This window comes from Rhinoraja longicauda, chromosome 38 (genome assembly GCF_053455715.1).
Source record: "Rhinoraja longicauda isolate Sanriku21f chromosome 38, sRhiLon1.1, whole genome shotgun sequence".
In the NCBI taxonomy this organism is placed as follows: Eukaryota; Metazoa; Chordata; class Chondrichthyes; order Rajiformes; family Arhynchobatidae; genus Rhinoraja; species Rhinoraja longicauda.
Window position 1 is genome coordinate 7,020,013 of NC_135990.1, and position 27,142 is coordinate 7,047,154.

The following is a 27,142-nucleotide window of genomic DNA, read 5'->3' on the forward strand; positions in this document are numbered from 1 at the left end:
GAACAATCTTCCTGCATCTAGCCTGTCCAACCCCTTAAGAATTTTATATGTTTCTATAAGATCCCCCCCCTCAATCTTCTAAATTCCAGCGAGTACAAGCCCAGTCTATCCAGTCTTTCTTCATATGAAAGTCCTGCCATCCCAGGATGCCCCTGCACCCCCGCCACCACTCGGCCCATCGCCTTATGGTCACCTTGCGCAGGAAAATAACTGGTTCAAATTGAAGGGAGACACGAAATGCTGGAGTAACTCAGCAGGTCAGGCAGCATCTCAGGAGAGAAGGAATGGGTGACGTTTCGGGTCGAGACCCTTCTTCAGACTCACTTTATAGTCACCTGTACCAATTAAGGTAGTGACACTCGAATCACCACACAGCCATACTAAAAAAGCAACAATAGACAATAGGTGCAGGAGGAGGCCATTTGGCCCTTCAAGCCAGCAACCGCCATTCAATGTGATCATGGCTGATCATTCTTAATCAGTACTCCATTCCTGCCTTCTCCCCATACCCCCTGACTCCGCAAATCCTCAAGACCTCTATCTAGCTCTCTCTTGAATGCTTTCAGAGAATTGGCCTCCACTGCCTTCTGAGGCAGTGAATTCCAGAGATTTTTCAAAAGTTTTTCCTCATCTCCGTTCTAAATGGCCTACCCCTTATTCTTAAACTGTGGCCCCTGGTTCTGGACTCCCCCAACATTGGGAACATGTTTCCTGCCTCTAACGGGTCCAACCCCTTAATAATCTTATATGTTTCGATAAGATCCCCTCTCATCCTTCTAAATTCCAGTGTATACCAGCCTAGCCGCTCCAGTCTTTCAACATATGACAGTCCCGCCATTCCGGGAAGACACGCAAGAACAAGACTGAACTTTATTGCTTTCCATCACAGTGAGGAATGTGGAATCCACTGTGATGGATGTTTATGTTAACGGTCGTGTATCTTGCTGCTTTTCACTTAGTAGGCTGTATGGCAACTCAAATTTCACTGTACCTTATTTGGTACATGTGACTATAAACTGAACTTGAAACCTTTGAACTACATAAAAGTGAACATAAACATCCACCACAGTGAATTCCCCACATTCCTCACTTTGATGAAAGGCATCTTCCTCTTTTTCAGGCATCATCCGCAATCGGGGCGATCGAAGCTCCCGCAGCCGGCGATCAAAACTCCCCTGATCAGGGCATTCGAAGCTCCTTGGAGCTCCCGAAGTCAGTCACCAACCAGGGACCGCGAGCTCCACGATGTTATGTGAGATAATCACATCTCTCAATCTTTGCTGCCCCCATCTTCTTTGATAAATTACCCACTGCGTGTATGGTAAACATCTATACCGAAAGGTACAAGGCTTCACAGGAAAATATAGTCAAATCTCATTGGGTCAAAAGTTATCCCAGGCACTTAAAAGTTTGCCAAAATCTTTTACCAATTGAGCGCATCAGTGCATTTATCAGTGGAGGAGGTTAAAGAGCACAATGAGCTTTGGGAACGTTCATCTTTATGTGAAAGTCACCATGCTTTTGAGAAAACAAGTTAAGCAAACACAAACACCAATTTGCTCAAACCCATCTTTCCTTTCTTAATGCCAATGGCTTTGCTTTGCCTTGCCTTCACAACACTTGGTGTTCAAGATTTGTTTTAATCTGTCAAGTATACATTCATTGAATTATCAATTGCTTTTAATGTACGTTTTCCTTTCCACGAAAAAGACATTCTTTATTTTAATCTGTGCAAGTAATCCAGCATTTTTTCCCCACTGGATTATCAATCACATTGATCCCAGTCTTTTGGTAAGAACTCAGGAAAGTAATTGAACATACCTTTGGTTACAGTACAGGTGATTATTCCATGTCAACATACACCAAACTACAGTGATCACAAATCAACACTTAAATGAAACCAAAAAGTTAAATAGCAAAATACAAACTTTCTGACATTACTTTCTTCCCCACTTCAAATTTTATCAAATCCTTATCAGTTTATCAGATCCTTGGCATGAATGTGGAGGAAGTGATAATTATTTAATAAATCAGATTTAGAACCTAAATACATGGATATTAAAGAGTTAGTTTCTACAACTAAAAATGTAAACAAGTTTGATCCCACTCTTTAGAGATACAGAGCTCTCTAAGGAAACAGGCCCTTCAGCACACCGAGACCGTGCCGACCAGCAATCCCAACATATTAACACTATCCTACACACACTAGGGACAAGTTTTACATTTACCAAGCCAATTAACCTAACCGTATGACGAGTGTGGGAGAGCAAAGATCTCGGAGAAAACCCACGGGGAGAACGTACAAACTCCGTACAGACACCAACCATAGTCGGGAATGAACCCGGGCCTCCGGCGCTGCAAGTGCTGTAAGGCAACGAATCTACCGCTGCGCCACCGTGCCTCTTTAAATAATTATATTGTTCATTCTGCAGTTGTGGGAATCTCTGGCAAAATTGTATTTCTAATCTGCTCAGAGTTCTTATAGCAAAACCAGAATGGTGTACCTGGTGACCACACTGATCTGGATCTGAACTCGCAGACTGCATCTAGGGAGACACAAGAGACGGCAGATGCTGGACACAAAGTGCTGGAGGAACTCAGCAAGTCAAGCAGCATCTGAGGAGAGAATGGGCCGATTACCTTTCAAGTTGGGACCCCTCTTTAGACTGATTATGGCAGGAGAGAAAAAGTTGGAAAGGACATTCAGGGTGACATTCAGGTTTCACTTGCACTTTGAAAGGAAAAAATGATAGCTTCATGGTCATTAAATGATGGCAGCTTTTAATCTACAAATCATTCACACTTTGTCGGGATTATTCTTAATACCGTTGACAATTCATTCACTTTAACAACTACCTACATGTGGCTGCAGCATATGTTGTCTTTTTCTCTCCCGCTCACCCATAGAACAGCATCAATCGTCTTTTCATTTGGCACCAACAAATCTCGTGAGCAGCAGGAATAATCAATTATTAACCAAGCAAATGTGTTGGCCACTGAACAACTGAACGCCAAGCTCAATGCACACGGATTGATGGGATGCCCTCCAGCATATCGCACACCTGTGCCAATAAGTTGGCACACCTGTGCCAATAACCTACAGGTATGTAGGTTAATTGGCTGGGTAAATGTAAAAACACAAAAAAATTGTCCCTAGTGGGTGTAGGATAATGTTAATGTACGGGGATCGCTGGGCGGCACGGATTTGGTGGGCCGAAAAAAGGCCTGTTTCCGGCTGTATATATATGATAGATGATATGATAAGTTCCTGCAAAGAAGCGGAATGTATCAACCAAATAGATTCTAGAATTTGGGATCTTGGTTCCGTTTGCCAGTAGGGACCCAAAACTCAGGGCCCTGATAACAGCATTTATGGGTGACTGGCCTGTGTTTTCAAGACTCTGTGATGGTCCCTCCAAGATGAGCTCCTTCCCAAAAGTACTGGACACCGCATTTCCACTTAACGTTCTAACAAAAGACCATTAACCCGAAAATTAACTGTTTCTCTCTCTACAGATACTTCCTGACCTGCTTAGTATCCCACGGATTATTTTTGTTCATGTAACATTTCATAAAACTCAGTCTTCTTTGGGTTCCCTCACACATTTGTTATAACTAATTTAGCAGCATCAACTCACTCAAAACAAGACTCTTACACCAAATTAAATCAAATTAAATAGAAACAGTCGTTAGTGGAAGACACAAGAGGAATATTTTCTACTTCACCTATGTACACCTTTGTTTAAATTTTGCTTCCTCCCTCATTTTGTTTTCAGACGGTGCAAAGAAACTGCAAATTACAGCAGCACTTCATGTTTAAGATCTGAGGTAAATTTTAACTATATAATTACTAATCGCAAATGTAGTGCAAGGCAGTTTGCCTTCAAATTAGATACGTGTTTATGGTAATCATGCAAAGGGTAGCTCTAACATTTCAGCAAGCTGCATAACTATAAACATTGGTTTAAATGCATTTTATCAATTCATTCAGTGTGGGCATTATTGGCAAGCGATTCCCTTAGTCTCTGTAGATGTCAAACAACCACAACCATCTCAATTTGTGTGAAGTAAGACTCTGTCCATCTATTCACTTAATTTCCTCCCCACCTAATGCACCTCTTGAGTTTTATATTATCAGAGACATACTTGGAGGTGCACAGCAGTGAGAGATGATACCTCACCACGCCAGAGACTTGGGGTTGATCCCGACCACGTGGAGCTGGCACTCCCTTTGACTGTGGATTTCCTCTGGGGTTCCTCCATCATCTCAAAGACATGCAGGTCTGCACGTTAATTAGCCTCTGCAAAATTGCCCCTCGTGACATCGGACCTGTGTGAACGGGTGAAAGATGGTTGGCACGGACTCGGTGGATCGAAGGCCCCGTTCCCATGCTGCATCCCAAAAAATATTTTGATGTCAATGGGACTCTTGAGGTCACCTTTTCCCCTCTCCTTATTTTTGGACCAGATTTCAACCAAGGCCAAGAACTGATTGGCTTTGGCAAGGTCTACACTAAGCAGGTTATATACATGAGAAACTGAAATGATTGACTAGAGTCAATAACAACTTTGGTTCCAGAACTCAAAGCTGCAAAGTTAATTCAACAAAGACAGACACAAAGTGGTGGAGCGACACAGCGGGATCGGCAGCATCTCTGGAGAGAAGGAATGCGTGATGTTTTGGGTCTCAATCCAAAACACATATTCCTTCTCTCCAGAGATGCTGCCTGACCGGCTGATTTGCTCCAGCATTTTGTGTCTATCTTCGGCAAAGATACTAGAGGAGCAAGATATATTCTGCATTTTAATGGTATCATCACAAATACTGTTCTCCCAAAACACTGCGAGAGGCATAGCGAACGGCGGGTTTTGCCTACTAAAATGGCGGACATTACACTCCTTTGCGTACTACACTTCAGTATAGGCGATTTCAACGGAGTGGTCCATCTTGTTCCTCTAGTATCTTTGATCTTCGATGTAAACCAGCATTTGCAGTTCCTGCCTACAAGTTAATTCACTTGTTTTTCTGCCTCCCAGAGCAATGATGGTCATCAGCAAATGACATGACCCAAGTGAGTAGTTTAGTTTCTTTTAGAGGTACAGTGTGGAAACATGCCCTTCAGCCCACCAAGTATATGTTGACCAGCAATCCCTGTATACTAGCACTGCCTGACACACTAGCGACATTTTATAATCTTTCCGAACCCAATTAACCTACAAACCTGTATGTCTTTGGAATGTGGGAGGAAACCAGAGCACCCACAGAAAATCCACCCAGTCACAGAGAGAACGTACAAACTCCGTACAGACAAGCACCCATAGTCAGGATTGAACTCGGGTCTCTGATGCTGTAAGGCAGCAGCTCTACTGTTGCACCACAGTATATTAGGATAAAACGTCATGAAACAGCCAGGCTGTACCGTGTGACTACAGAATTCTCTGGGATCAGAGGGAAGAGACCTAAACAGGTAACTAAAGCAAATTTGCAATACAAAACTAATGCACACAAAACCGATAAAGGAATTTAACAGATAAAGGAATTAAACAGATATTCCCAGAGAAAAATAGCCAACTACCCATTAAGAGAGGGTAACGTTTCGAATCTTGCAAAAACTGGCAAAATGCTAACCTTTCACATGTGCCATTACAATCTATCCATCAGCCTACAGTACCACTATGCATAATGTCCTCATAATCCCGAGGATACTGAGTGAGAGTTGAGAGGTTACTGCATGCAGCACGCTCTGAAGAGCAGCATCCCGTCTACCGAGTTGATGCACAAGTCCACTTTCTCGTTGGCGCCAATGAAGAGCACGGACCCCCGGCGGACGTTGATCTGAGACGGGTCAGCGGTGGCCAAGGCTTCTCCCCTGATTACAAGCAGGATACTGGCAGAATCAGCCGAACATATCGTGTATTGTTTCACTGAACTTGGAACCTGGGTTAAAGAGATTCTCTTTTAGTTTACAAGTTTTTTCGGTGAACTTCATAAATTCTGCTGTCTATTCAGAATATATTATTTAAAAGGCAGTTAAATAACCCAAAGACAAATCCCACCGAGTATTAAAACAGTGAAGAAGTGATAGCAAAGGAGATGATGCAGAGATTCATCAGCATGACTCGGTGGTGTTTCAGTTACGAGGAGAATGATTTTTTTCCTCGCAAAGAGGGTTAAGAGGGGACAGGATTGAGGGAGATAAAATTAGGAGGAGTTTAGATAGGGTAGAATGCAGGAAACGATTCCCATCAGAGCATGAAGAACATAGATTTAGAACATAGAATAGTGCAGCACAGGAATGGCCCACAATGTTTGTGTCGAACTTGATGCCAAGAGCTTTTATCTGCCTGCACATGATCCATAACCCTCTATTCCCTGCACTTCCATGTGCCTATTTAAAAGCCTCTTAAACACCACCACCCCTGCTAATGTGTTCGAGGCTCCCACCACAAGGTGTAAAAAAAAAACTTGCCCCGCACATCTCTGTTAAACATTCCCCCTCTCACCTTTAGTGTTGGACATTTCCATCCTGAGAAAAAGGTTCTGTCTACCCTATCTGTGCCTCTCATCATTTTATATATTATCACGTCTCCCCTCAACCCTCAAGGTTCCAGAGAAAATAATCCAAGTTTATCCAGCCTTGTAGCTGAAACCATCTAACCCAGGCAGTATTCTGGTAAATAGCGTGGTAAACTCTGGTAAACTCCTTAGGGCAAGGAGTAAGAGATCCAGTGATGATCTGAGGGGGACCATTATAGCCCAGGGAGTGGTGGGAACTGGGAATGCACTGCCAGAGAGAGTGGTAGAAGCAGAATTACTGATGGCATTTAATAAATGTCTAGATGGAAACCTTAAGTCTGGGCATAGAAGGTTTATGGACCAAATACTGGATGATGGGATTAACATGGATGGGTGTCCACTGGTTGTTGCGGACGTGATGGGATGAATGGCCTACTACCTTGCTCTGACCATGTTGTGCCTCTGGAGAAGGTGCATGCGGTGTTTGCAATGAGTAAATCAGAGATTGTAAGCATCATGAAAGGCTGCCCAGATGGGGGATACCTTTGTCTTGAGAACAGGCTATTGAACAATGATCCCTCTATAGAGGGATGTAGGCAGGTGGGGCTAGTGAAGATGGTCAGCATGAGCAAGTTGGGCTGAAGGGCCTCTTTCCCGTGCTGTATGCCTTTAAAGCTCTAACTGATTTAAAATTTATGGACTATTAAAGACTTGCTGGGACTATTAAAGTTAATATCCAAAAGACATGCCTACTTAGTTCTCAAAAGTAGAGGCGTAAATCTAAGATGAGGCATGGATAAGATTTCAGCTGAAAATTCTTTGGTCAGAGAATGCAAAACATATGACTGAATAATGTGGTTGATGAAAATTGCTGGCGCATATAAAAGGAAGTAGGATATAAATATATGTACAAGGGAAAAAAGAATGGGAGGATATAGTGTGTCGGTAAATGGCAGAAGCTTGAGGTAGTTCATAGCAAATGGGAAGAATGAAATGGGGTAGGATTCGTGTAAATGGGTGGTTGATGGTCGACTTGGACTCAGGTGTCTCAGTACTATACACCTCTTAAGTGAGATGGTGAAGAGGTAAATAAAATGGAAGCAAGCTTCCATGAAACATAACCACCCATGTGGGTCTGAACCAAATTTCTTAGTGGCAATTTTTATGTCATTAAGCAATCTTGGTATCTCAGACAAGACCATAAAGATTCAAACCTGTGGTTTGGCTGGAAGGCAAGTTTCAGCAGTGTGCTAAGTTTCTGGATTCCTGATGTCAAGATTTCTTAACATGCACTTGTTTTTGTGTCAACAGAATGGAATCTGGATCACTACACTCCTCCTCACTCACCACATTCAAAACATCACTGAAGTCTCACCTGTTCAGTACTGCCTTCAACCACTGAAGGTCACCTCACCTTCTGTCTCCTTTCTCTGTTCGTTTACTTATTTATCTATTTATTCACTTCCCTATGTTCCTTAAATCCCTGTAAAGCGTCTTTGAGTGTATGAAAAGCGCTATATAAATGTAATACATTATTATTATTATTATTACACTGTTACAATGGTACGTAAAGGCGGCAGCAAAAACATGCAGAGGATCAAATTCGAGTGCTCTTGTTCAAGAACACAAGTCATACCTCTATTTTTATTACTGAAAAATCAGGCACTGGAGGATTGTACAAGAAAACACATGGATCACAGGGATCCCGAACAAACGGGAAGATCTTTTCACTTGCTGGGGCAGGCGTGTAATTCAGCATCTCACAAAGAGTATGAACGTCAATGAATTTTGGAGTGAGACCAGCTCGCACGGTGTTATCGGAACATGCCATGCATTCGATGCAATCTGGAACAGATGAACGCAAGTTAATTAGCACTCGCCACCGATTCACACAATATCACTAAGTTTCTCAATAACGGCCAAAAATAGACTGCAAATTCATTTCTAGACTGCCCAACCTTTCCCAACAGCTCAGCCCCCCCGAGTCCTGGCAACATCCTCAAAAAAATGAACATTGTTCACTTAATACCTCAAACTGGAAGGCTACACAGTGAGATTACAGCAGATGAAGACAATAGACAATAGGTGCAGGAGGAGGCCATTTGGTCCTTTGAGCCAGCACCACCATTCAATGTGATCATGGCTGATCATTTTCAATCAGTACCCCGTTCCTGCCTTCTCCCCATACCCCCTGACTCCGCTATCCTTAAGAGCTCTATCTAGCTCTCTCTTGAATGCATTCAGAGACTTGGCCTCCACTGCCTTCTGAGGCAGTGAATTCCACAGATTTACAACCCTCTGACTGAAAAATAATTTCCTCATCTCCGTTCTAAATGGCCTACCCCTTATTCTTAAAGTGTGGCCCCTGGTTCTGGAGTTCATAAGATTCCAAACGTTACTTGTTTTATTCTCCATCAGTATTTTCTAACCCTCTGAGTATTCCAACATTTCCCCCTTTTCATTAGCAACAGCTGCATTCTGTAATCTATGGCTAAACAATCACAGGCTCAGAGTTTATTAACTCATAACGTAAGCAGGAAGGTGCAAGGTGGTGAGGAATGCCACAAACAGCAGTGAAAAATCTAGAATATTTGCTGAGAAGCCCAAAGAAATATTCAACACTTAGTCTGAACCTACACTAGAATTAACCAGCCTTCTCAAGGAGTATCACAATATTTCAATTTAGATCAAACTGACAATTAGTGTAATTTTAATCCAAGAACTCTTTTCAAAATTGTCATGTTACCTCATGATTTGGTCAAATATTCTTTTAGAAAGGTGCAAATTCTTATCAGAGTAAATTTGGTGACACAGAAGCCCAAGATTTTGGGTGAGCATTTACCATTCACAACTGCTGGTTTGACAATGAGGTTACTGGGAAAAATATTGTAGTTAAATCTCTTTAATGTTACTCATTCTAATCCTAGTGCCCAGAAACAGGCCCTTCAGCCCAACAGGTCTATTTTAACCCCATTTAGCAAAACTTGGTCTGCAGTCTCCATGCCTAGGAACCCTTAATCTCTCTGCAGGCTGAAGGGTTAACATAGGAACATAGAAAATAGGTGCAGTAGGAGGCCATTTGGTCCTTCGAGCCAGCACCGCCATTCATTGTGATCATGGCTCTGACCCAAAACATCACCTATCCATGTTCTCCAGAGATGCTAGACACAAAAAGCTGGAGTAACTCAGCGGGTCAGGCAGCATCTCTGTGTTGTTGTTTGTCATGGCATATGCAGTTTAATGTAAGAATAGAAAGGCAGATTATTATCTGAATGGTGTCAAGTTAGGAAGAGGGGATGTTCAACGAGATCTGGGTGTCCTAGTGCACCAGTCACTGAAAGGAAGCATGCAGGTACAGCAGGCAGTGAAGAAAGCCAATGGAATGTTAGCCTTCATAACAAGAGGAGTTGAATATAGGAGCAAAGAGGTCCTTCTGCAGTTGTACCGGGCCCTGGTGAGACCGCACCTGGAGTACTGTGTGCAGTTTTGGTCTCCAAATTTGAGGAAGGATATTCTTGCTATTGAGGGCGTGCAGCGTAGGTTCACTAGGTTAATTCCCGGAATGGCGGGGCTGTCGTATGTTGAAAGGCTGGAGCAATTAGGCTTGTATACACTGGAATTTAGAAGGATGAGGGGGGATCTTATTGAAACATATAAGATAATTAGGGGATTGGACACATTAGAGGCAGGAAACACGTTCCCAATGTTATAGACAATAGACAATAGACAATAGGTGCAGGAGTAGGCCATTCAGCCCTTCGAGCCAGCACCGCCATTCAATGCGATCATGGCTGATCACTATCAATCAGTACCCCGTTCCTGCCTTCTCCCCATACCCCCTCACTCCGCTATCCTTAAGAGCTCTATCCAGCTCTCTCTTGAAAGCATCCAACGAACTGGCCTCCACTGCCTTCTGAGGCAGAGAATTCCACACCTTCACCACCCTCTGACTGAAAAAGTTCTTCCTCATCTCCGTTCTAAATGGCCTACCCCTTATTCTCAAACTGTGGCCCCTTGTTCTGGACTCCCCCAACATTGGGAACATGTTATCTGCCTCTAATGTGTCCAATCCCCTAATTATCTTATATGTTTCAATAAGATCCCCCCTCATCCTTCTAAATTCCAGTGTATACAAGCCCAATCGCTCCAGCCTTGGGGGAGTCCAGAACAAGGGGCCACAGTTTAAGAATAAGGGGTAGGCCATTTAGAACGGAGATGAGGAAGAACGTTTTCAGTCAGAGAGTGGTGAAGGTGTGGAATTCTCTGCCTCAGAAGGCAGTGGAGGCCAGTTCGTTGGATGCTTTCAAGAGAGAGCTGGATAGAGCTCTAAAGGATAGCAGAGTGAGGGGGTATGGGGAGAAGGCAGGAACGGGGTACTGATTGAGAGTGATCAGCCATGATCGCATTGAATGGCGGTGCTGGCTCGAAGGGCTGAATGTCCTACTCCTGCACCTATTGTCTATTGTCTATTGTCATTCGGGTTCGAAGATGACCATGACTTCACTTTCAGTTGGAGGATTGGTGACTGTGGGTCCGGAAGTGACTGGTGAGGCCAATCCAGGCCTGGAAGGCATGCCCACTCATAGGACACAAGACACAAGTGGATGGGTGCTGCAGTGGATATATATAGTATAAGAAAATAACTGCAGATGCTGGTACAAATCGAAGGTATTTATTCACAAAATGCTGGAGTAACTCAGCAGGTCAGGCAGCATCTCAGGAGAGAAGGAATGGGTGATGTTTCAGGTTGAGACCCTTCTTCAGACTGATGTCAGGGGGGCGGGACAAAGGAAGGATATAGGTGGAGAGAGGAAGATCTGGGAAGGAGGAGGGGAAGAGAGGGACAGAGGAACTATCTAAAGTTGGAGAAATCGATGTTCATACCACTGGGCTGCAAGCTGCCCAGGCGAAATATGAGGTGCTGTTCCTCCAATTTCCGGTGGACCTCACTAGGGCCCTGGAGGAGGCCCATGACAGAAAGATCAGACTGGGAATGGGAGGGGGTGTTGAAGTGCTCGGCCACTGGGAGATCAGTTTGGTCAATGCGGACCGAGCGCAGGTGTTGAGCGAAGCGATCGCCGAGCCTGCGCTTGGTTTCGCCGATGTAAATAAGTTAGTGGAAATATGCAGTGGAAGTGGAGGTAGCCCGGGCCTTGCGCGCGGTGCCTTTCCTCTGGGCCTCTGCAGTGCGTCTGTTCTCTGCTGCATGGGCTCCTGTGGAGAGCTTGCTACGCCAGGTTGGACGGTCCAGAGCAAGAGACTCCCAAGTGCTGAGGTTGATGTCCAAGTTGTTCTCCAGAGATGCTAGACACAAAAAGCTGGAGTAACTCAGCGGGACAGACAGCATCTCTACTGTCTGACCCGCTGAGTTACTCCAGCCTTTTGTCGGTTTAAACCAGCATCTGCAGTTCCTTCCTACACATTGCTCCAGAGACGCTGCCTAACCTGCTGAGTTTCCCCAGCACTTTGTGTCTTTTTTTTTGTTGTCACATTGCATCTCTCTCCTCTCTTTCTCTAAAGTCTTTGGATCTCACCTCCATAAAGATACGCATGGGGTTCGTTAGCTCCCAGGAACATGGCTTCCCCGGGCTTCAGCTTCACCAGATTCAGAAAGTAGATGACAAAGCACCCAACATCACCCGGAAACTGGGAGTGCAATCGTAGCAACAGCTCGCCGTTACTTTCTGCCGTGTCCTTGCCTGCATCACCTACAACACAAGTTTAGTTTAGTTCAGTTGATTGTCACGTGCGCCAAGGTAAAGTGAAAAGCTTTTATTGCCTGCTAACCAGTCAGCAACAAAGAATAGCCCCTTACTCTTGCAGACTTTTAGTGCAAATAATCAGACACCCATCTCCCTAAGTGCCAGCTCAAACAACATTCTAGTAGTAAACCAACACATCGATACTTTATGCCGTGCCAAAGATGATGCAAAGCAAATTAGACGCTGTCCATCATGGGGAAATATGAAAGGTTTGGTCGAAGTGCAGAATGTTCTCAATATCCTGATTAGCATTTCTCTCTCACTGATAAAACCTCATCATTCATATTATTGCAGCTTGTGGGATTGTGCCACTTGTAAAATGGCTGCTTGCTTAACACTAATCACAAGTGATTGGTGCTTACGAGTCATTTCCAATCTGCGATGCAATAGATAAGTGCAAATATTTACATCAGAGTCCCATATGTTGGCAAACCCACTTGTAAGAAACCAAGAGATATTTCATTGCACATTAGTTAAGTGCAAACTAATTTACATTTGGCCTCAACGCCACACTGCTGTGTTTTAATAGCACAAACCTTCTTCCAATATCCTCTTCACCAACATGTTCAGCTGATCAACAAAGGTCTTCTTTTCACAGTTCATCATTCTCGTAAAGCATTTCTTCAAAGCATCCGATACCTGGCGTGGGTTACCTGCGCTATTTTCAAGTATTTCTGCAGCTTCAATTCCAATCACTGCATGAAACTCCGGGACATCTGCAACGAAGTACAAATGTTTCAGAGATAAAAGGGAAAACTTCCAATGTCAGATCTCTGTTGAAGAACGCAGGAGTAAAAAAATATATATATTAAACCAATTTTTTGTTTGAAGTAAAAGTGGATATGCCAGTGATTTTGGAAATAGCTTGTATTAATACATTGATTTTAAGGGCGGCTCGGTGGCGCAAAGGAGAGTTGCTGCCACACAGTGCCAGACACCCGGGTGCAATCCCGACTACAGGTGCTGTCTGTACGGAGTTTGTACGTTCTCCCCGTGACCTGCGTGGATTTTCTCTGAGATCTTCAGTTTCCCCATGCACTCCAAAGACGTACAGGTTTGTAGGTTAATTAGCTTGGTATAAGTGCAAATTGTCCCTAGTGTGTGTAGGATAGCATTAAAGCGCTGGTTAGTGCGGACTTGGTGGGCCGAAGGGCCTGTTTCCGCGCTGTATCTCTAAATATAAATGTTCCTTTACAATTATTCATTTCAAATATGGTGATCGTACAAAGAACATGTGTTTCAAAGCCTCCTCCTCAGTCTATCTCAAAACCGTTTATAACTATTTAATTACATATTAAGGATACACTTGTTTATATATGGACTGGCACATTGCCACAGTTTGCAGAGCTGCCACCTCACATCTCCAGCTATCCGGGTTCAGTCCTGACTGGTGTTCATAAGGTCATATGTGATAGGAGCAGAATTAGGCCATTCGGTGCATGCACGGTGGCGCAGCGGTAGAGTTGCTGCCTTACAGCGAATGCAGCGCCGGAGACTCAGGTTCGATCCCGACTACGGGTGCTGTCTGTACGGAGTTTGTACGTTCTCCCTGTGACCTGCGTGGGTTTTCTCCGAGATCTTCGGTTTCCTCCCACACTCCAAAGACGTGCAGGTTTGTAGGTTAATTGGCTGGGCAAATGTTAAAAAAAATAAAAAATTGTCCCTAGTGGGTGTAGGAGAGTGATAGTGTGCGGGGATCGCTGGGCGGTGCGGACCCGGTGGGCCGAAGGGCCTGTTTCTGCGCTGTATCTTTAAATCTAAAAAAAAATAAATCTAAAGCCTACTTCGCCATTCAATCATGGCTGATTTATCTTTCCTAGCTAGCCCCACTCTCATACATGCTCCCCATATCCTCTGACACCCGTACTAATCAAGAACCTATCTAACTCTGCCTTAGATATACATTCTCCATATTCTTCAAATGTCTGTACTCTAATTCTAATATAACTAACATGTTCTCCATGTGGATCTTTGCACATTCCCCCTGTGCTGCTTGGACACCTTCAGTTTTCTCCCATTTCCTTCCCCTTACCAAAGACATGCAGGTTTGCACATTAATCAGCCATTGTAAAAGTCCCTCTAGTTTCTCGGTGAGCGATAGAATCTGGCAGAAGTTGATGGCAACGTGAAAAGAATACATTGCAAACAGAAGTGAGATTGCCCTGATCACAGGGCAATTCTCCTTCGAGTTTGCATGGTAGCGCAGCGGTAGAGTTGCTGCTTTACAGCGAATGCAGCGCCGGAGACTCAGGTTCGATCCTGACTACGGGTGCTGCACTGTAAGGAGTTTGTACGTTCTCCCCGTGACCTGCGTGGGTTTTCTCCGAGATCTTCGGTTTCCTCCCACACTCCAAAGACGTACAGGTATGTAGGTTAATTGGCTGGGTAAATGTAAAAATTGTCCCTAGTGGGTGTAGGATAGTGTTAGTGTACGGGGATCGCTGGGCGGCACGGACTTGGTGGGCCGAAAAGGCCTGTTTCCGGCTGTATATATATGATATGATATGATAATTTAATTCAGCAACCAGTGCACACATAGTAGTACATTCTTGCTATTGAGGGAGTGCAGCAGAGGATCACCAGGTTAATTCCCGGGATGGCGGGACTGACATATGATGAAAGAATGGATCGACTACGCTTATATTCACTGGAATTTAGAAGGATGAGAGGGGATCTTATAGAAACATATAAAATTATTAAGGGATTGGACAGGCTGGGGGGGGGGGAGTCCAGAACCAGGGGTCACAGTTTAAAAATAAGGGGTAGACCATTTAGGACTGAGATGATGAAAAACGTTTTCACCCAGTTGTGAATCTGTGGAATTTTCTGCCACAGAGGACAGTGGTGGCCAATTCACTGGATGTATTCAAGAGTTGGATATAGCGCTTCAGGTTAATGGAATCAGGGGATATGGGGACAAAGCAGGAAAGGGGTGCTGATTCTGGATGATCAGCCATGATCATATTGAATGGCAGTGCTGGCTCAAAGGGCCAAATGGCCTCCTCCTGCACCTATTGTCTATGTTTCTACATCTGGAATAAACAGGAGGTTAACGTCCACTGATCACCTGTAAGAACAAGGAACTCCAGAAGGGTCCCGACCCAAAGCATAACCCATCCATGTTCTCCAGAGATGCTGCCAGACCCGCTGAGTTACTCCAGCACTTTGTGTCTCATTTTGTAAACCAGCATGAGCAGTTCCTTGTATTCTACATTGTACTTTCTTAATTTTATTTATCTTGTTACCTCATAAACAACCAACAACAAAAAAGCCAGTCTAATCCCACAGAGCATTCCTCAGAAGATAGAGTAAACTTTCATCTCTCTTCCACAGGCATCTTGTAAAGCACTGATACTTTTCTCCCCCACTGATCACTTGTTTGTTGGAGGCACTAGGAATTGCAGATACCGGTTTACAAAGAAAAACACAAAGTGCTGGAGACAATGGATCCAACAATGCAGCTTACCCTCATTACAGCATTACAGTTTTAGCTAAGCTAAAGTTTATCAAACACGGTGGTGCAGCGGTAGAGTTGCTGCCTTACAGCGAATGCAGCGCCGGAGATTCAGGTTCGATCCTGACTACGGGCGCTGTCTGTATGGAGTTTTACGTTCTCCCCGTGACCTGCGTGGGTTTTCTCCGAGATCTTCGGTTTCCTCCCACACTCCAAAGATGTACAGGTAATTAGGTTAATTGACTGGGTAAATGTAAAAATTGTCCCTAGTGTGTGTAGGATAGTGTTAATGTGCGGGGATCGCTGGGCGGCGCGGACTCGGTGGGCCGAAGGGTCTGTTTCCGCGCTGTACCTCTAAATCTAAATCTAAACAATCAAACCCAGATGCTTCAGTCTGAGAAGCATGACAGTACCCAAAAGAATCAGGCTTGATACTTGTCGCTGAGTGCTCAGATCAGAAGGGTTGAACTTGCAAAATTACTCTAGAAATAGGAAGATAAAAGCTTGCAGTGTTTTTTTTCCCCCTGATAAGATTTACCAACAAGATTTCCTGGAGATTGACCAGGATGTTACAGGGAGTAGAAAGAACACCACTTACTTTTCAAAAATCCAATGATTTCCTCCACTGGTCTGAATCCGCACAGTCCTTCAAATGGAGTCAGTGCAATGGCCATCTCCGGCTTGTGATTTTTATCAGGATATCGATCTGGAAACTGAGCATGAAGCTTTGCAGCTAGTTCCTGCAGGGCACAAGTTCCAAACCTATGAACAATGCAGCACTATCCCTTAAAATTTACACTCAGAAAAAAACTACTTTATAAATTTCTGACTGAGTACGTGATGAGTGCAACATGGCCGCACAGCGATAGGGCTGCTGCCTCAGAGCTTATAGTGCCAGGCACCCAGGATCGATGCAGACTACGGGGGCTGTCTGTTTGTACATGCTCCCCGTGACCGCGTGGGTTTTCTCCGAGATCTTCGGTTTCCTCCCACACGCTAAAGACGTACGGGTTTGTAGGTTAATTGGCTTGGTATAAATGTAAAAAATTGTCCCTAGGATTGTGTTAATGTGTGGGGATCGCTGGTCGGTGCGGACTCGGTGGGCCGAAGGGCCTATTTCTGCACTACTGTATCTCTAAAGTGAACAATGCATTTACAGATGCTCCCCGACTTACGATGCTTCAACTTCCGGTATTTAGAAACCGTACTTCGAATGTTGAATTTTGATATTTTCCCAGGCTTTTCCCGGACTCGTAGACCGCCGCTGCCTCCACCGCCACCCCGTTATCTCCTCAGCCCGGCTACAGGACCAAAGATACTAGAGGAGTAAGATGGACCACTCCGTCAAAATCGCCTATACTGAAGTGTAGTATGCAAAGGAGTGCAACGTCCGCCATTTTAGAAAGCAAAACCCGCCGTTCGCTCTGCCTCTCGCAGTGTAATCAGTGTTTTGGGGGAACAGTATGTGTGATGATACCATAAAAATGCAGAATATATCTCATCTATCAATTCACAGATTTTTGTTATTTTTCTTTTTAAATGTTTCTGCAAGTTTCTGCCTACTAAAATGGCCACCGTGACATACGACGGTTTTTGGGGTCGAGTGGTCTATCTTGCTCTGCTCTATTATCTTTGCACAGGATCAACATTTATCCGCCGCCGCAGCTGCAGCAGCGTTACTCAAACGGCCTCCAGGGCGCGTGCGCCGGTCAGCGAGGAGTATTAAATGCATTTTCGGCTTACGATGGGTTTGTCAGAACGTAACCCCACCATAAGTTGAGGAACACCTGCATACTCAAAGCAAGGTTTGCTGTGTTTTAATACGATTTTAGACAATAGACAATAGGTGCAGGAGTAGGCCATTCGGCCCTTCGAGCCAGCACCGCCATTCAATGTGATCATGGCTGATCATTCTCAATTAGTACCCCGTTCCTGCCTTCTCCCCATACCCCCTGACTCCGCTATCCTTAAGAGCTCTATCTAGCTCTCTCTTGAATGCTTTCAGAGAATTGGCCTCCACTCCCTTCTGAGGCAGAGAATTCCACAGATTCACAACTCTCTGACTGAAAAAGTTTTTCCTCATCTCCGTTCTAAATGGCCTACCCCTTATTCTTAAACTGTGGCCCCTGGTTCTGGACTCCCCCAACATTGGAAACATGTTTCCTGCCTCTAACGTGTCCAACCCCTTAATAATCTTATACGTTTCGATAAGATCCCCTCTCATCCTTCTAAATTCCAGTGTATAGAAGCCTAGTCGCTCCAGTCTTTCAACGTAGGACAGTCCCGCCATTCCGGGAATTGACCTAGTAAACCTACGCTGCACGACCTCAATAGCAAGATTTTGATTGGCGTTTGAGGGCACACAGAGAGAGTGAACAAAATCAAAGCATATAGTGCATGCCACACACACGGCTATCTGCTCAATTATGCAGCGTATAAAGTACTACAACAGCTTTTGCTTGCCTTGTTCGGGTGAGCTTGAATAGATAACGAGATGTTGACCGAGAGCACCTTGAACAAAAAGGGCAGCTGTCCTTGGAAAATATCCTTCACCTTTGACCCCAGGCTGTCAGGGTGCTTCGAAATCCACTCCCCGAGAGTCTTTTGGGAAATTCTGTTGTCGCAAATGAGTGCATCCCCTTTGGGATGTGCTCCCATCCATAACTAATAGAGAAGGAAAAAAAATCATAAAACAGCATCACCTCTCAAGCTCGCTGATCATTTCCATATTTTGCCATATTGTAAAACATGTTTCCCTAATTATATCACGCATGGGTTTCTCATCTTGGTGTTACCTGTTAACATGACAACACCTTCAATAAATGCGCTCTGTGAATGAGCTACTTGTAAATTTAATTTATATTAAATTGCCGTATGATTTTATCAGTACCCTTCCTTCCCAGCATGAAGCAAAGCTGTCCAAAGGATAATTTATACATAAATTACTTTGCTGTTCTCTCAAGACACACCAGTGAGCACAGAGTGACACGGCTACCTTTTTAAGACATTGCCACACTGTCCTTCTCAATAAATTGTGTTCAGTTCCAGTCACCATGTTATAGGAAAGATGGTGTCAAGCTGGAAAAGGTGCAGAGAAGATTTACGAGGATGTTGCCAGGACTGGAGGGTCTGAGCTACAGGGAGAGGTTGAGCAGACTTGGTCTCTATTCCTTGAAGCGCAGGAGGATGAGGGGTGATCTTATAGAGGTGCATGAAATCACGAGTGGTATAGATCAGGTAGATAGATGCACAGAGTCTCTTGCCCAGAGGAGGTGAATCGAGGACCAGAGGATGTAGGTTTAAGATGAAAGGGAAAAGATTTAATAGGAATCTGAGGGGTAACTTTTTGACACAAAGGGTGGTGGGCGTAATGGAACAAGCTGCCAGATGAGGTAGTTGAGGCAGGGACAATCCCAATGTTTAAGAAACAGTTAGGCAGGTACATGGATGGGAGTGGTTTGGAGGGATATGGACCAAACACAGTCAGGTGGGACTGGTGTGGCTGGGACATGGTGGGCAAGTTGAGCCTGTTTCCACGCTGTATCACTCTATGACTCCAATTGATTAACACAGACAAACCTTCAGATTGTGTCATGGAGGCAAGTGGGTTACATTTTAATGAATGCTATGAAAAGGGGTTATCATGATTGGGGTCGGATTGTCTCTGTCCTGTGATCTGCACTAATTAGAAAATGTAAGTAGACTTAAGGAACTGCACATTCTGGGATCTTGAGAAAGGAGATCTTGGCAAAATGGAGAAAGTACCTCAGCATAGGGCTTCTCTTCATCAATGACTACCGAGGAATCATTACATGAAATCAGTTTTGCCACCTCGCTGTCCAGTCCAACCTTCCCCCAGGCGTAGTGCTGCACGGCACATTTCAACGGAAACACTAGGGAGAAACAAAAGATTGTAAAATTCTAATGGTCTCTGAATCTCAGCACAATACCCAAGTTTCCAAGAAGATTCAAGGACGGCATGGTGGTGTAGTGGTAACGCTACTACCTTACTGCGCCAGAGACTCTGACTACGGGTGCTTGTCTGTACGGAGTTTGTACGCTCTCCCAGTGTCCTGCGTGGGTTTTCTGAGATCTTTGGTTTCCTCCCACACTCCAAAGACATACAGGTTTGTAGGGTAATTGGCTTGGTGTAAATGTACAAGTGTAAGATTGTCCCTGGTGTGTGTAGGGTAGTGTTAATGTACGGGGATCACTGGTCGATGTGGACTCGGTGAGCCGAAAGGCCTGTTTCCGCGCCATATCTCTAAACTAAACTAAACTGAATTGCAGATGCTGGAATCTTGAATGAAACACAAAGTGCTGGAGTAACTCAACAAGTCGTGCATCATGTCTGGAGGGAATAGACAGGCAACATTTCGGGTCGGGACCCTTCTTCAGACTACATGTCGCATATCCATTCCCTCCACAGATGCTGCCTGACCCACTGAGATACCCCACCACTTTGTGTTTCACTTAAGTCTCCAAGTTACGTGCAGGTCAGAGTAAACAAAACCTCAAAACACAAGACAATTTAACTTTCCCAACAATTACGCATTTTAAAAATGGACATAGTATGATAAAATAGACATTAGAACATTCTTAAAGGTCACTAGTTTTCATGTAACTTTGGGGCCCCACAATCCAGAACATGATAGAAGTTTGGAATTTCATTGTGCTGGTTACTTGTTAAAGTTTAAAGCTGAGATTGACAATTTTTTTTATTAACCAAAAATATCAAGGAACATGAGGTTTTTGGCCTAATGATAATCTTGTTAAACAATGGAAGAGACTTATGGCTGAATTGCGTACTATTGTTCTGACACACCAAGAGTCTAGAGAGGGAGTGAAGTGTGTATATTGTCATATGTATCGGCAACAGAACAATGAAATTCTTACTTGCTGCAGCTTTACAGTCCCACGACGAAAATGTAATTTGTTTCAAGGAATTGTACAGTGTACGATTGGAACATGTTGGGGAAGGTGCTTGATTTGATGGTACAGGTAGCTACAGGTGTAGTGTGTCGAGGGACAAAACTTGCTGACTTATTGGACTTGTTTGCATCGAGTCTTTTCAGAATCAGAATAGCCTTTATTCGATTTAACGCTGTACATTAAGGAAAGGGTCTTTGTTTGTGAAGTAAATAAACATGCAATAATTCCAAAAAACTGATATGGAAATACTAATACAGAGCAGGAGGAGGTGCGCAAGATGGAATACACCAAATGTCAAGAGTGTTTTCTTGTCATACTGGACCAAGTGGACCCGTTGGGCCCAAACCTCTCGTGCATTGGTGCAGCACCCTCTCCTCCCCACCTTTCCTCCCCCTCCCCCCTTATCCTCCCCCCTCCCCCCGAGATAGATTTAAACTTTAAAATGTGAATAACTTAAAAAATATAACACAGACTTCAATGAAACTTCTTCCATTAGCATCAATTTTAGGCCCACCTTACTCACCGTCGTCCCTTTGTGCCGTCTGCAGCCCGGATCATGCGCCCGCTGTTCCACCTCATGGCGGGCAAGCGCAGGGAGGTCGAATGGACCGACGATGCGGTGGCGGCGTTCCAACACGCCAAGGAAGCCCTGGCTGCGGCCACGATGCTCGTGCATCCACGGGCTGATGCACCAACCAGCCTGACGGTCGACGCTTCGGAAGTAGCGGTTGGGGCGGTGTTCGAACAGCACACGGATGGGTGTTGGAAGCCTCTCGCTTTCTTCAGTAGGCACCTCAGCGGCGCACAGCGGAACTACAGTGCTTTTGACCGCGAGCTCCTTGCCCTTTACCTTGCGGTCCGCCACTTCCGCTATTTTCTCGAGGGGCGGACTTTCACCGCGTACACGGACCACAAGCCCCTCACCTTTGCTTTCGCCAAGGTTTCCGACCTGTGGTCAGCTCGCCAGCAGCGGCAGCTGGCTTACGTCTCGGAATACACTACCTCCATCCGTTTCATCGGGGGTAAAGACAACCGGGTGGCCGACGCCTTCTCTCGACCCGCGGTCCACGACGTCCTGCAAGTGGCCGATGGAATCGACTACTCAGCCCTGGCGGCGGCCCAGTTGTCCGATAATGAGATGTCCGCCTACCGTACCGCCGTTTCGGGCCTCAGGTTGGAGGACGTTCCCTGTGACACTGGGGGCGCGACGCTGCTTTGCGATGTGTTCACCGGGCAGCCACGCCCAATCGTGCCTGTTGCCTGGCGACGCCGGGTGTTCGAGGTGCTCCACGGGCTGTCCCACCCTTCCATTCGGGCGACGACGACCCTCGTGGCTTCCCGTTTCGTTTGGCACGGGTTACGCAAGCAGGTTGGGCATTGGGCGCGCACCTGCATCCCGTGCCAAACTGCAAAGGTACAGCGGCATGTGCGTGCGCCGCTCCAGGAGTTCCCCGTCCCTCGCCACCGTTTTGACCACATCCATGTGGACATCGTGGGGCCGCTGCCGCCTTCTCGGGGTTTCACCTACCTCCTGACAATGGTGGACCGTTTCACGCGGTGGCCGGAGGCAGTTCCACTGCCGGACACGTGTGCCTCTACTTGTGCCCGTGCCTTGGTGGCAAATTGGATTGCCAGATTTGGGGTTCCGCTCGACATTACGTCCGACAGGGGGCCACAATTCACCTCCGAGCTTTGGTCATCCATGGCCCAACTGCTGGGGGTTAACCTGCACCGCACCACAGCGTACCATCCGCAGGCGAACGGCCTGGTGGAGCATTTCCACCGCCAGCTCAAGGCCGCTCTGAAGGCCCGGCTCGTTGGCCCGGACTGGGTTGACGCGTTGCCGTGGGTTTTACTGGGTGTCCGCACCGCCCCCAAGGAGGATTTGGCCACCTCCTCGGCGGAATTGGTGTACGGGGCTCCGTTGACGGTGCCCGGGGAGTTCGTTCCCTCCGCCCAGGGTCAGGCAGAACAGCCCTCGGCCGCCCTGCAACGCCTTCGGGAGACGGTGGGCTCGCTGGCGCGTGCCGACGTCTCGCCACGGTTCGGTGCGGTCACATGTCCCTTCCGCCCTGCAGGACTGTCCTTTTGTTTTCCTGCGTCGGGATGCCCACCGGCCACCCCTTCAGTGGCCTTATGAGGGACCGTTCAAAGTACTTGAGCGGGGCTCTGCCACCTTCGTGTTGGACATGGGGGGTCGTCCTGAGACGGTCTCTCTTTCGCGGCTGAAGCCGGCGCATGTGGACATTAGCCAGCCAGTTCTACTGGCGCAGCCTCGCCCTCGGGGTCGTCCCGCGTCCCGGTCCTTACCCCCGGAGTTCCCGCGGGTGCCTTCCCCTGGCGGGGTGGTTCCGGTTCCTGCGCCCACCGTGGCGCGCACACGGGCTGGCCGTTTCGTCCGTCCCCCTGTCCGTTTCGTGCCTTCGGTTCTTGGGGGGGGGTCCTGTGGCGGCGCCCGGGGGCTAGGCCACTCCCTTGGTCATTCCACTCGGCACTCAGTGGACGGGAGGGATTAGGTCACTTCCTGGGTCAGTTCCCTTGGGTCAGGTGGTCTGGGACTATAAAAGGTTTTGGGTGTGTCGACTCACGAGTTCTTGAGTGCGGTGTTTGGTGCCTTAGGTAATAAAGTATATTAACTACTCACCTGGCGTCTGGCCTGATTACCGCGGTGACCGCACCCACTACACACACCACGATATTTGCATATCATCATCATGATTCGTCATCATGACACTATCGTGTACCGTTTTGGCTGTAGTTCAGGAACTACAGATAGTATACAGATGACCCGGATAGAACAATGAAATTCTTACTTGCATGTGAAATGCTGACAAACTATTATAATGGTAAACAGGGCCAGGAATATTAAGAACGGGAACCCAGATTTGTGGGCACGGAGCAACTGTCTTAAATGTATGATTTGTTAACTTGTTTCTCATTGTGTGCCGATAACAACTTGGAAACAGGCCCTTCGGCCCGATTACGAACGGCAATCAGATTCGGTGAGCCGAAGTAACTGTCTTAAACGTGTTTTATTAACTTGTTTCTCATTGTCTACCTATATAGTCAGAGTCATAAGGTGTGGAAACTGGCCCTTTGGCCCAACGTGCCCACGCCGACAAATGTTCCCCCTTACAAAAGTAAAAAACATGGATTGTGCAATAGATTTTTTTTTGGATCATCAGTCCTTCCTTTAGGTGCGGACAGGGTGAGAAAAAAATCCCAGGAATTGACTCTGAATCAAAGATGGATTTCACAATTATTCTTTGCCAATTATTCTGTTCGGGGAGCATTAGAATAGAGATTGACAACTGCAGACATTCTCAGCACAAGAGGAATGAAAGCAAACGTGTTCACACCCTGCAGTGATTGTGAAAGCAAACTTAAATGTATGCATCACTAGAAATGAATGCAAACCATCCTGCTAACCCAGTAGATAAACACACCACACAATGCCTGTCACCTTTCCAAAATCTCTCATCGACCCATGATTAAAAAAAAAACCTTGACGGAATTATAATAGTTAGTGAAGAACAGACTGACTCAAGGTCATCTTGACCAGTCTAGATTACAGGTAGGGAAAACCGGTGTACGATTTGAGACGTTTTCCCTCATTCTGAAATCAACACAAAACCAAAGAGCTGCAGTTTGTACATTTTAAACGGGAGACTGGGGCTGATAGCGGAGAAAGGCTGCAGTCAGTTTACCAAAGGATGTCACAATCTGTGGGTCCTAAAATGGCCGCAGGACCTCGTGACCAGCCACAAAAGGTAAAAAAACCTTACAACCCAGTCTCTAGGTTTCTGCAAAGCCACGGCCAGAACAAAGGATGGGTATTGGCCATGCAGAAACCTACGAAACCAGGTCGGAGTCCAGACACTGGGGCGCTGACATCAGCATACTCACAATGCCCCAAGCCGACCTAAACAGTTCATCTCAGTGAGGGGGCACAATAGCCCATAGAAAACTACCTGGTAGGTGATGGGAAACCAGTTAACACCCATCACCTCACAACAAAATCCCAATTAACACCGTCTGGCCATCCCCGGTATCCCCGAACATAAGCGCAGATCAGAAGAAAACCTCATACATATCTTTTTGAACAAAGAGATTCCAAGATCTGGCGGGAGATAGGACGGGTCAGAAACAGTATAACTGGCCACTACTTTTGGGTGAATAAGGCAAGTCAACTCGAGAAGAAAACCTGCAGGGAACGCAAGCAGGCAAGTTAAGACGGACAGAGGCAAGAAGCGCAGAGAAAACCGGGTTCGAAGTCAACTGAAGTCAAGAAGAAAGTCGGAAAGAAGAACGGATGCAAGAGAGAGGAACAGGCACGCAACTCGAGAAGAAATACTGCCAAACGAACAGCCAGTAACCCCAGTAATAGCCCCATGGTGAGCATGCACTCCAAATCCTACATATCCTGGACATAGTTTAGTGTAGAGGGGAGGGTGGTTGTGAATAAACGTTGGGTGTGTATTAAAATATGTGTTGGTCAAGGTTGCGATGCGTCGTACGTTCCCCATCTTACAGTCGTGTATGTGTCTTGCAGAACTGTGTTTAAGAATTCATAAGTAAAAGGGTATTCGTGTATATGTTTTGTGGAACTGTGTGTTTCAAGAATTCAGCAAAGAAGGTATTCGGATATATGTCTCGTGGAACTGTGTGTTTTTAAGTTTTCAGCGAAAAGGGTATTCGGGTATATGTCTTGTGAACTGTGCGTTTTGTGATTAATAAATCAAAGGTATTCATGCATTCGGTATGTGTATTATAGATATGTCTTATAGAACTGTATAAATATATTCATGGACAATAGTCCCAAGTGCTGAATAAAAGCCTTTTCATTTAAACCCTGGTTTTGAAATCTGGTCTGGTTGAATTTTTCTGCACTATAAGAGCTCCTGCATCTAAGCCCAGTGTCTAGAACCGTAAGGGGTGAGTGGGTCGAACCACTCACGGGGAACCAGTGTGCACGGCCTGGTCAAGGGATCAGAACAAGGCACGGGGACCTTAGGTCGGGCGAAAGCTCGGCGCAGAAACCCCTGTCATGGTTAATGCCAAAACTTAATTTTAAAAGCCTACAGAAATCTTTTAACAGATCTGAGGATTCAAATACAATAATCTCACTGTTATTTTCAATGTGTGAAAACTAGATTTTTATTCAGATTACGGCAAAACTCTGATAATCTGATTGATCATAGAGAATTGAAACAGGCCCTTCAGCCCAACTTGTCCGCGCTAACCAAGATGCCCCATCTACGCCCCGACTCACAACCTCCATCTCCCTAATTCAAGGCCACCCCATTACCCACACTGACCCCTGCCGCCCTCCTCTCCATCCCCGACACCTCCCGTCACTCCCGCCTCATTCCCCCTGTCGTCCATTGTTTGGAGATTCCGGTGGATTAATGTCTGGCTCACTCATGGTTCGGTGTGAGCCAGCATCCTGGGTGTGGGTTGCCTGTGTGCCAGGCTGTGGTGAGCGCCAGGTGTGCGAATAGTCTGTAGCTAACAAATAGCTAATAGTGCTTTGCTCGGTATCAAGGGACGGTGGGAAAGGCTGTAGGCCCTTACTATTGGGGGACTAATGGCGCATGTTGAAATGCTATTGTCTAGAAGTAGTGCTATGGTGGTCACAGGGTATAAAGCAGGCGTCGGCAGCGGCCTCCGTTGTTCTCCAAAGGGTCACTGACTGGCTGGGATCGTGACCAGCACCTCGGAAGGGTGCAATAGACAATAGGTGCAGGAGGAGGCCACTCGGCCCTTCGAGTCAGCACCGCCATTCAATGTGATCATGGCTGATCATTCTCAATCAGTACCCCGTTCCTGCCTTCTCCCCATACCCCCTGACTCCGCTATCCTTAAGAGCTCTATCTAGCTCTCTCTTGAATGCGTTCAGAGAATTGGCCTCCACTGCCCTCTGAGGCAGAGAATTCCACAGATTCACAACTCTGACAGAAAAAGTTTTTCCTCATCTCCGTTCTAAATGGCCTACCCGTTATTCTTAAACTGTGGCCCCTGGTTCTGGACTCCCCCAACATTGGCATAGGGAGAGAGAAGTGTGTTGCTGTAGAAGGAGCATTGCACATACCTAGATAAGCAGATGCTTACTCTCCAATGGCAATAAACTTGACTTCATAAGGTATTGGAGTAGAATCAGGCCATTCGGCTCTTCAAGTCTTCTCCACCATTCAATCATGGCTGATCTATCTCTGCCTCCTAACCCCATTCTCCTGCCTTCTCCCCATAACCTCTGACACCTGTACTAATCAAGAATCCATCTATCTCTGCCTTAAACTGTAATGGCCTTTATACTGTAACTGAAGTGAGCCTCTTTCTGTTCTATCCCTGGACCCTGGAACCTAAGGAAGACACAAAATGCTGGAATACCTCAGCAGGTCAGGCAGCATCTCAGGAGAGAAGGAATGGGTGAGGTTTCGGGTCAAGATTTAGATTTAGATTTAGAGATACAGCGCA

The 27,142-nt window shown here is 45.9% G+C and overlaps 1 protein-coding gene across 2 annotated transcripts in view; it reads right to left on the reverse strand.

Annotated features, from left to right (window-relative positions):
• Window positions 1-4,700: 4,700 nt before the first annotated feature.
• Window positions 4,701-27,142, reverse strand: part of mpi (mannose phosphate isomerase) — a 32,803-nt gene continuing 10,361 nt past the window's right edge. For both annotated transcript variants that reach the window (XM_078429871.1, XM_078429870.1), the window contains exons 2-8: window positions 19,499-19,626; window positions 18,197-18,397; window positions 16,332-16,473; window positions 12,816-12,995; window positions 12,052-12,225; window positions 8,154-8,362; window positions 4,701-5,938 (exon numbers count right to left, since the gene is read on the reverse strand). In XM_078429871.1, coding sequence (XP_078285997.1) covers window positions 5,726-5,938; window positions 8,154-8,362; window positions 12,052-12,225; window positions 12,816-12,995; window positions 16,332-16,473; window positions 18,197-18,397; window positions 19,499-19,626 — 1,247 coding nt within the window. In that variant the 3' untranslated portion in view covers window positions 4,701-5,725. The remainder of the gene's footprint in view (window positions 5,939-8,153; window positions 8,363-12,051; window positions 12,226-12,815; window positions 12,996-16,331; window positions 16,474-18,196; window positions 18,398-19,498; window positions 19,627-27,142) is intronic.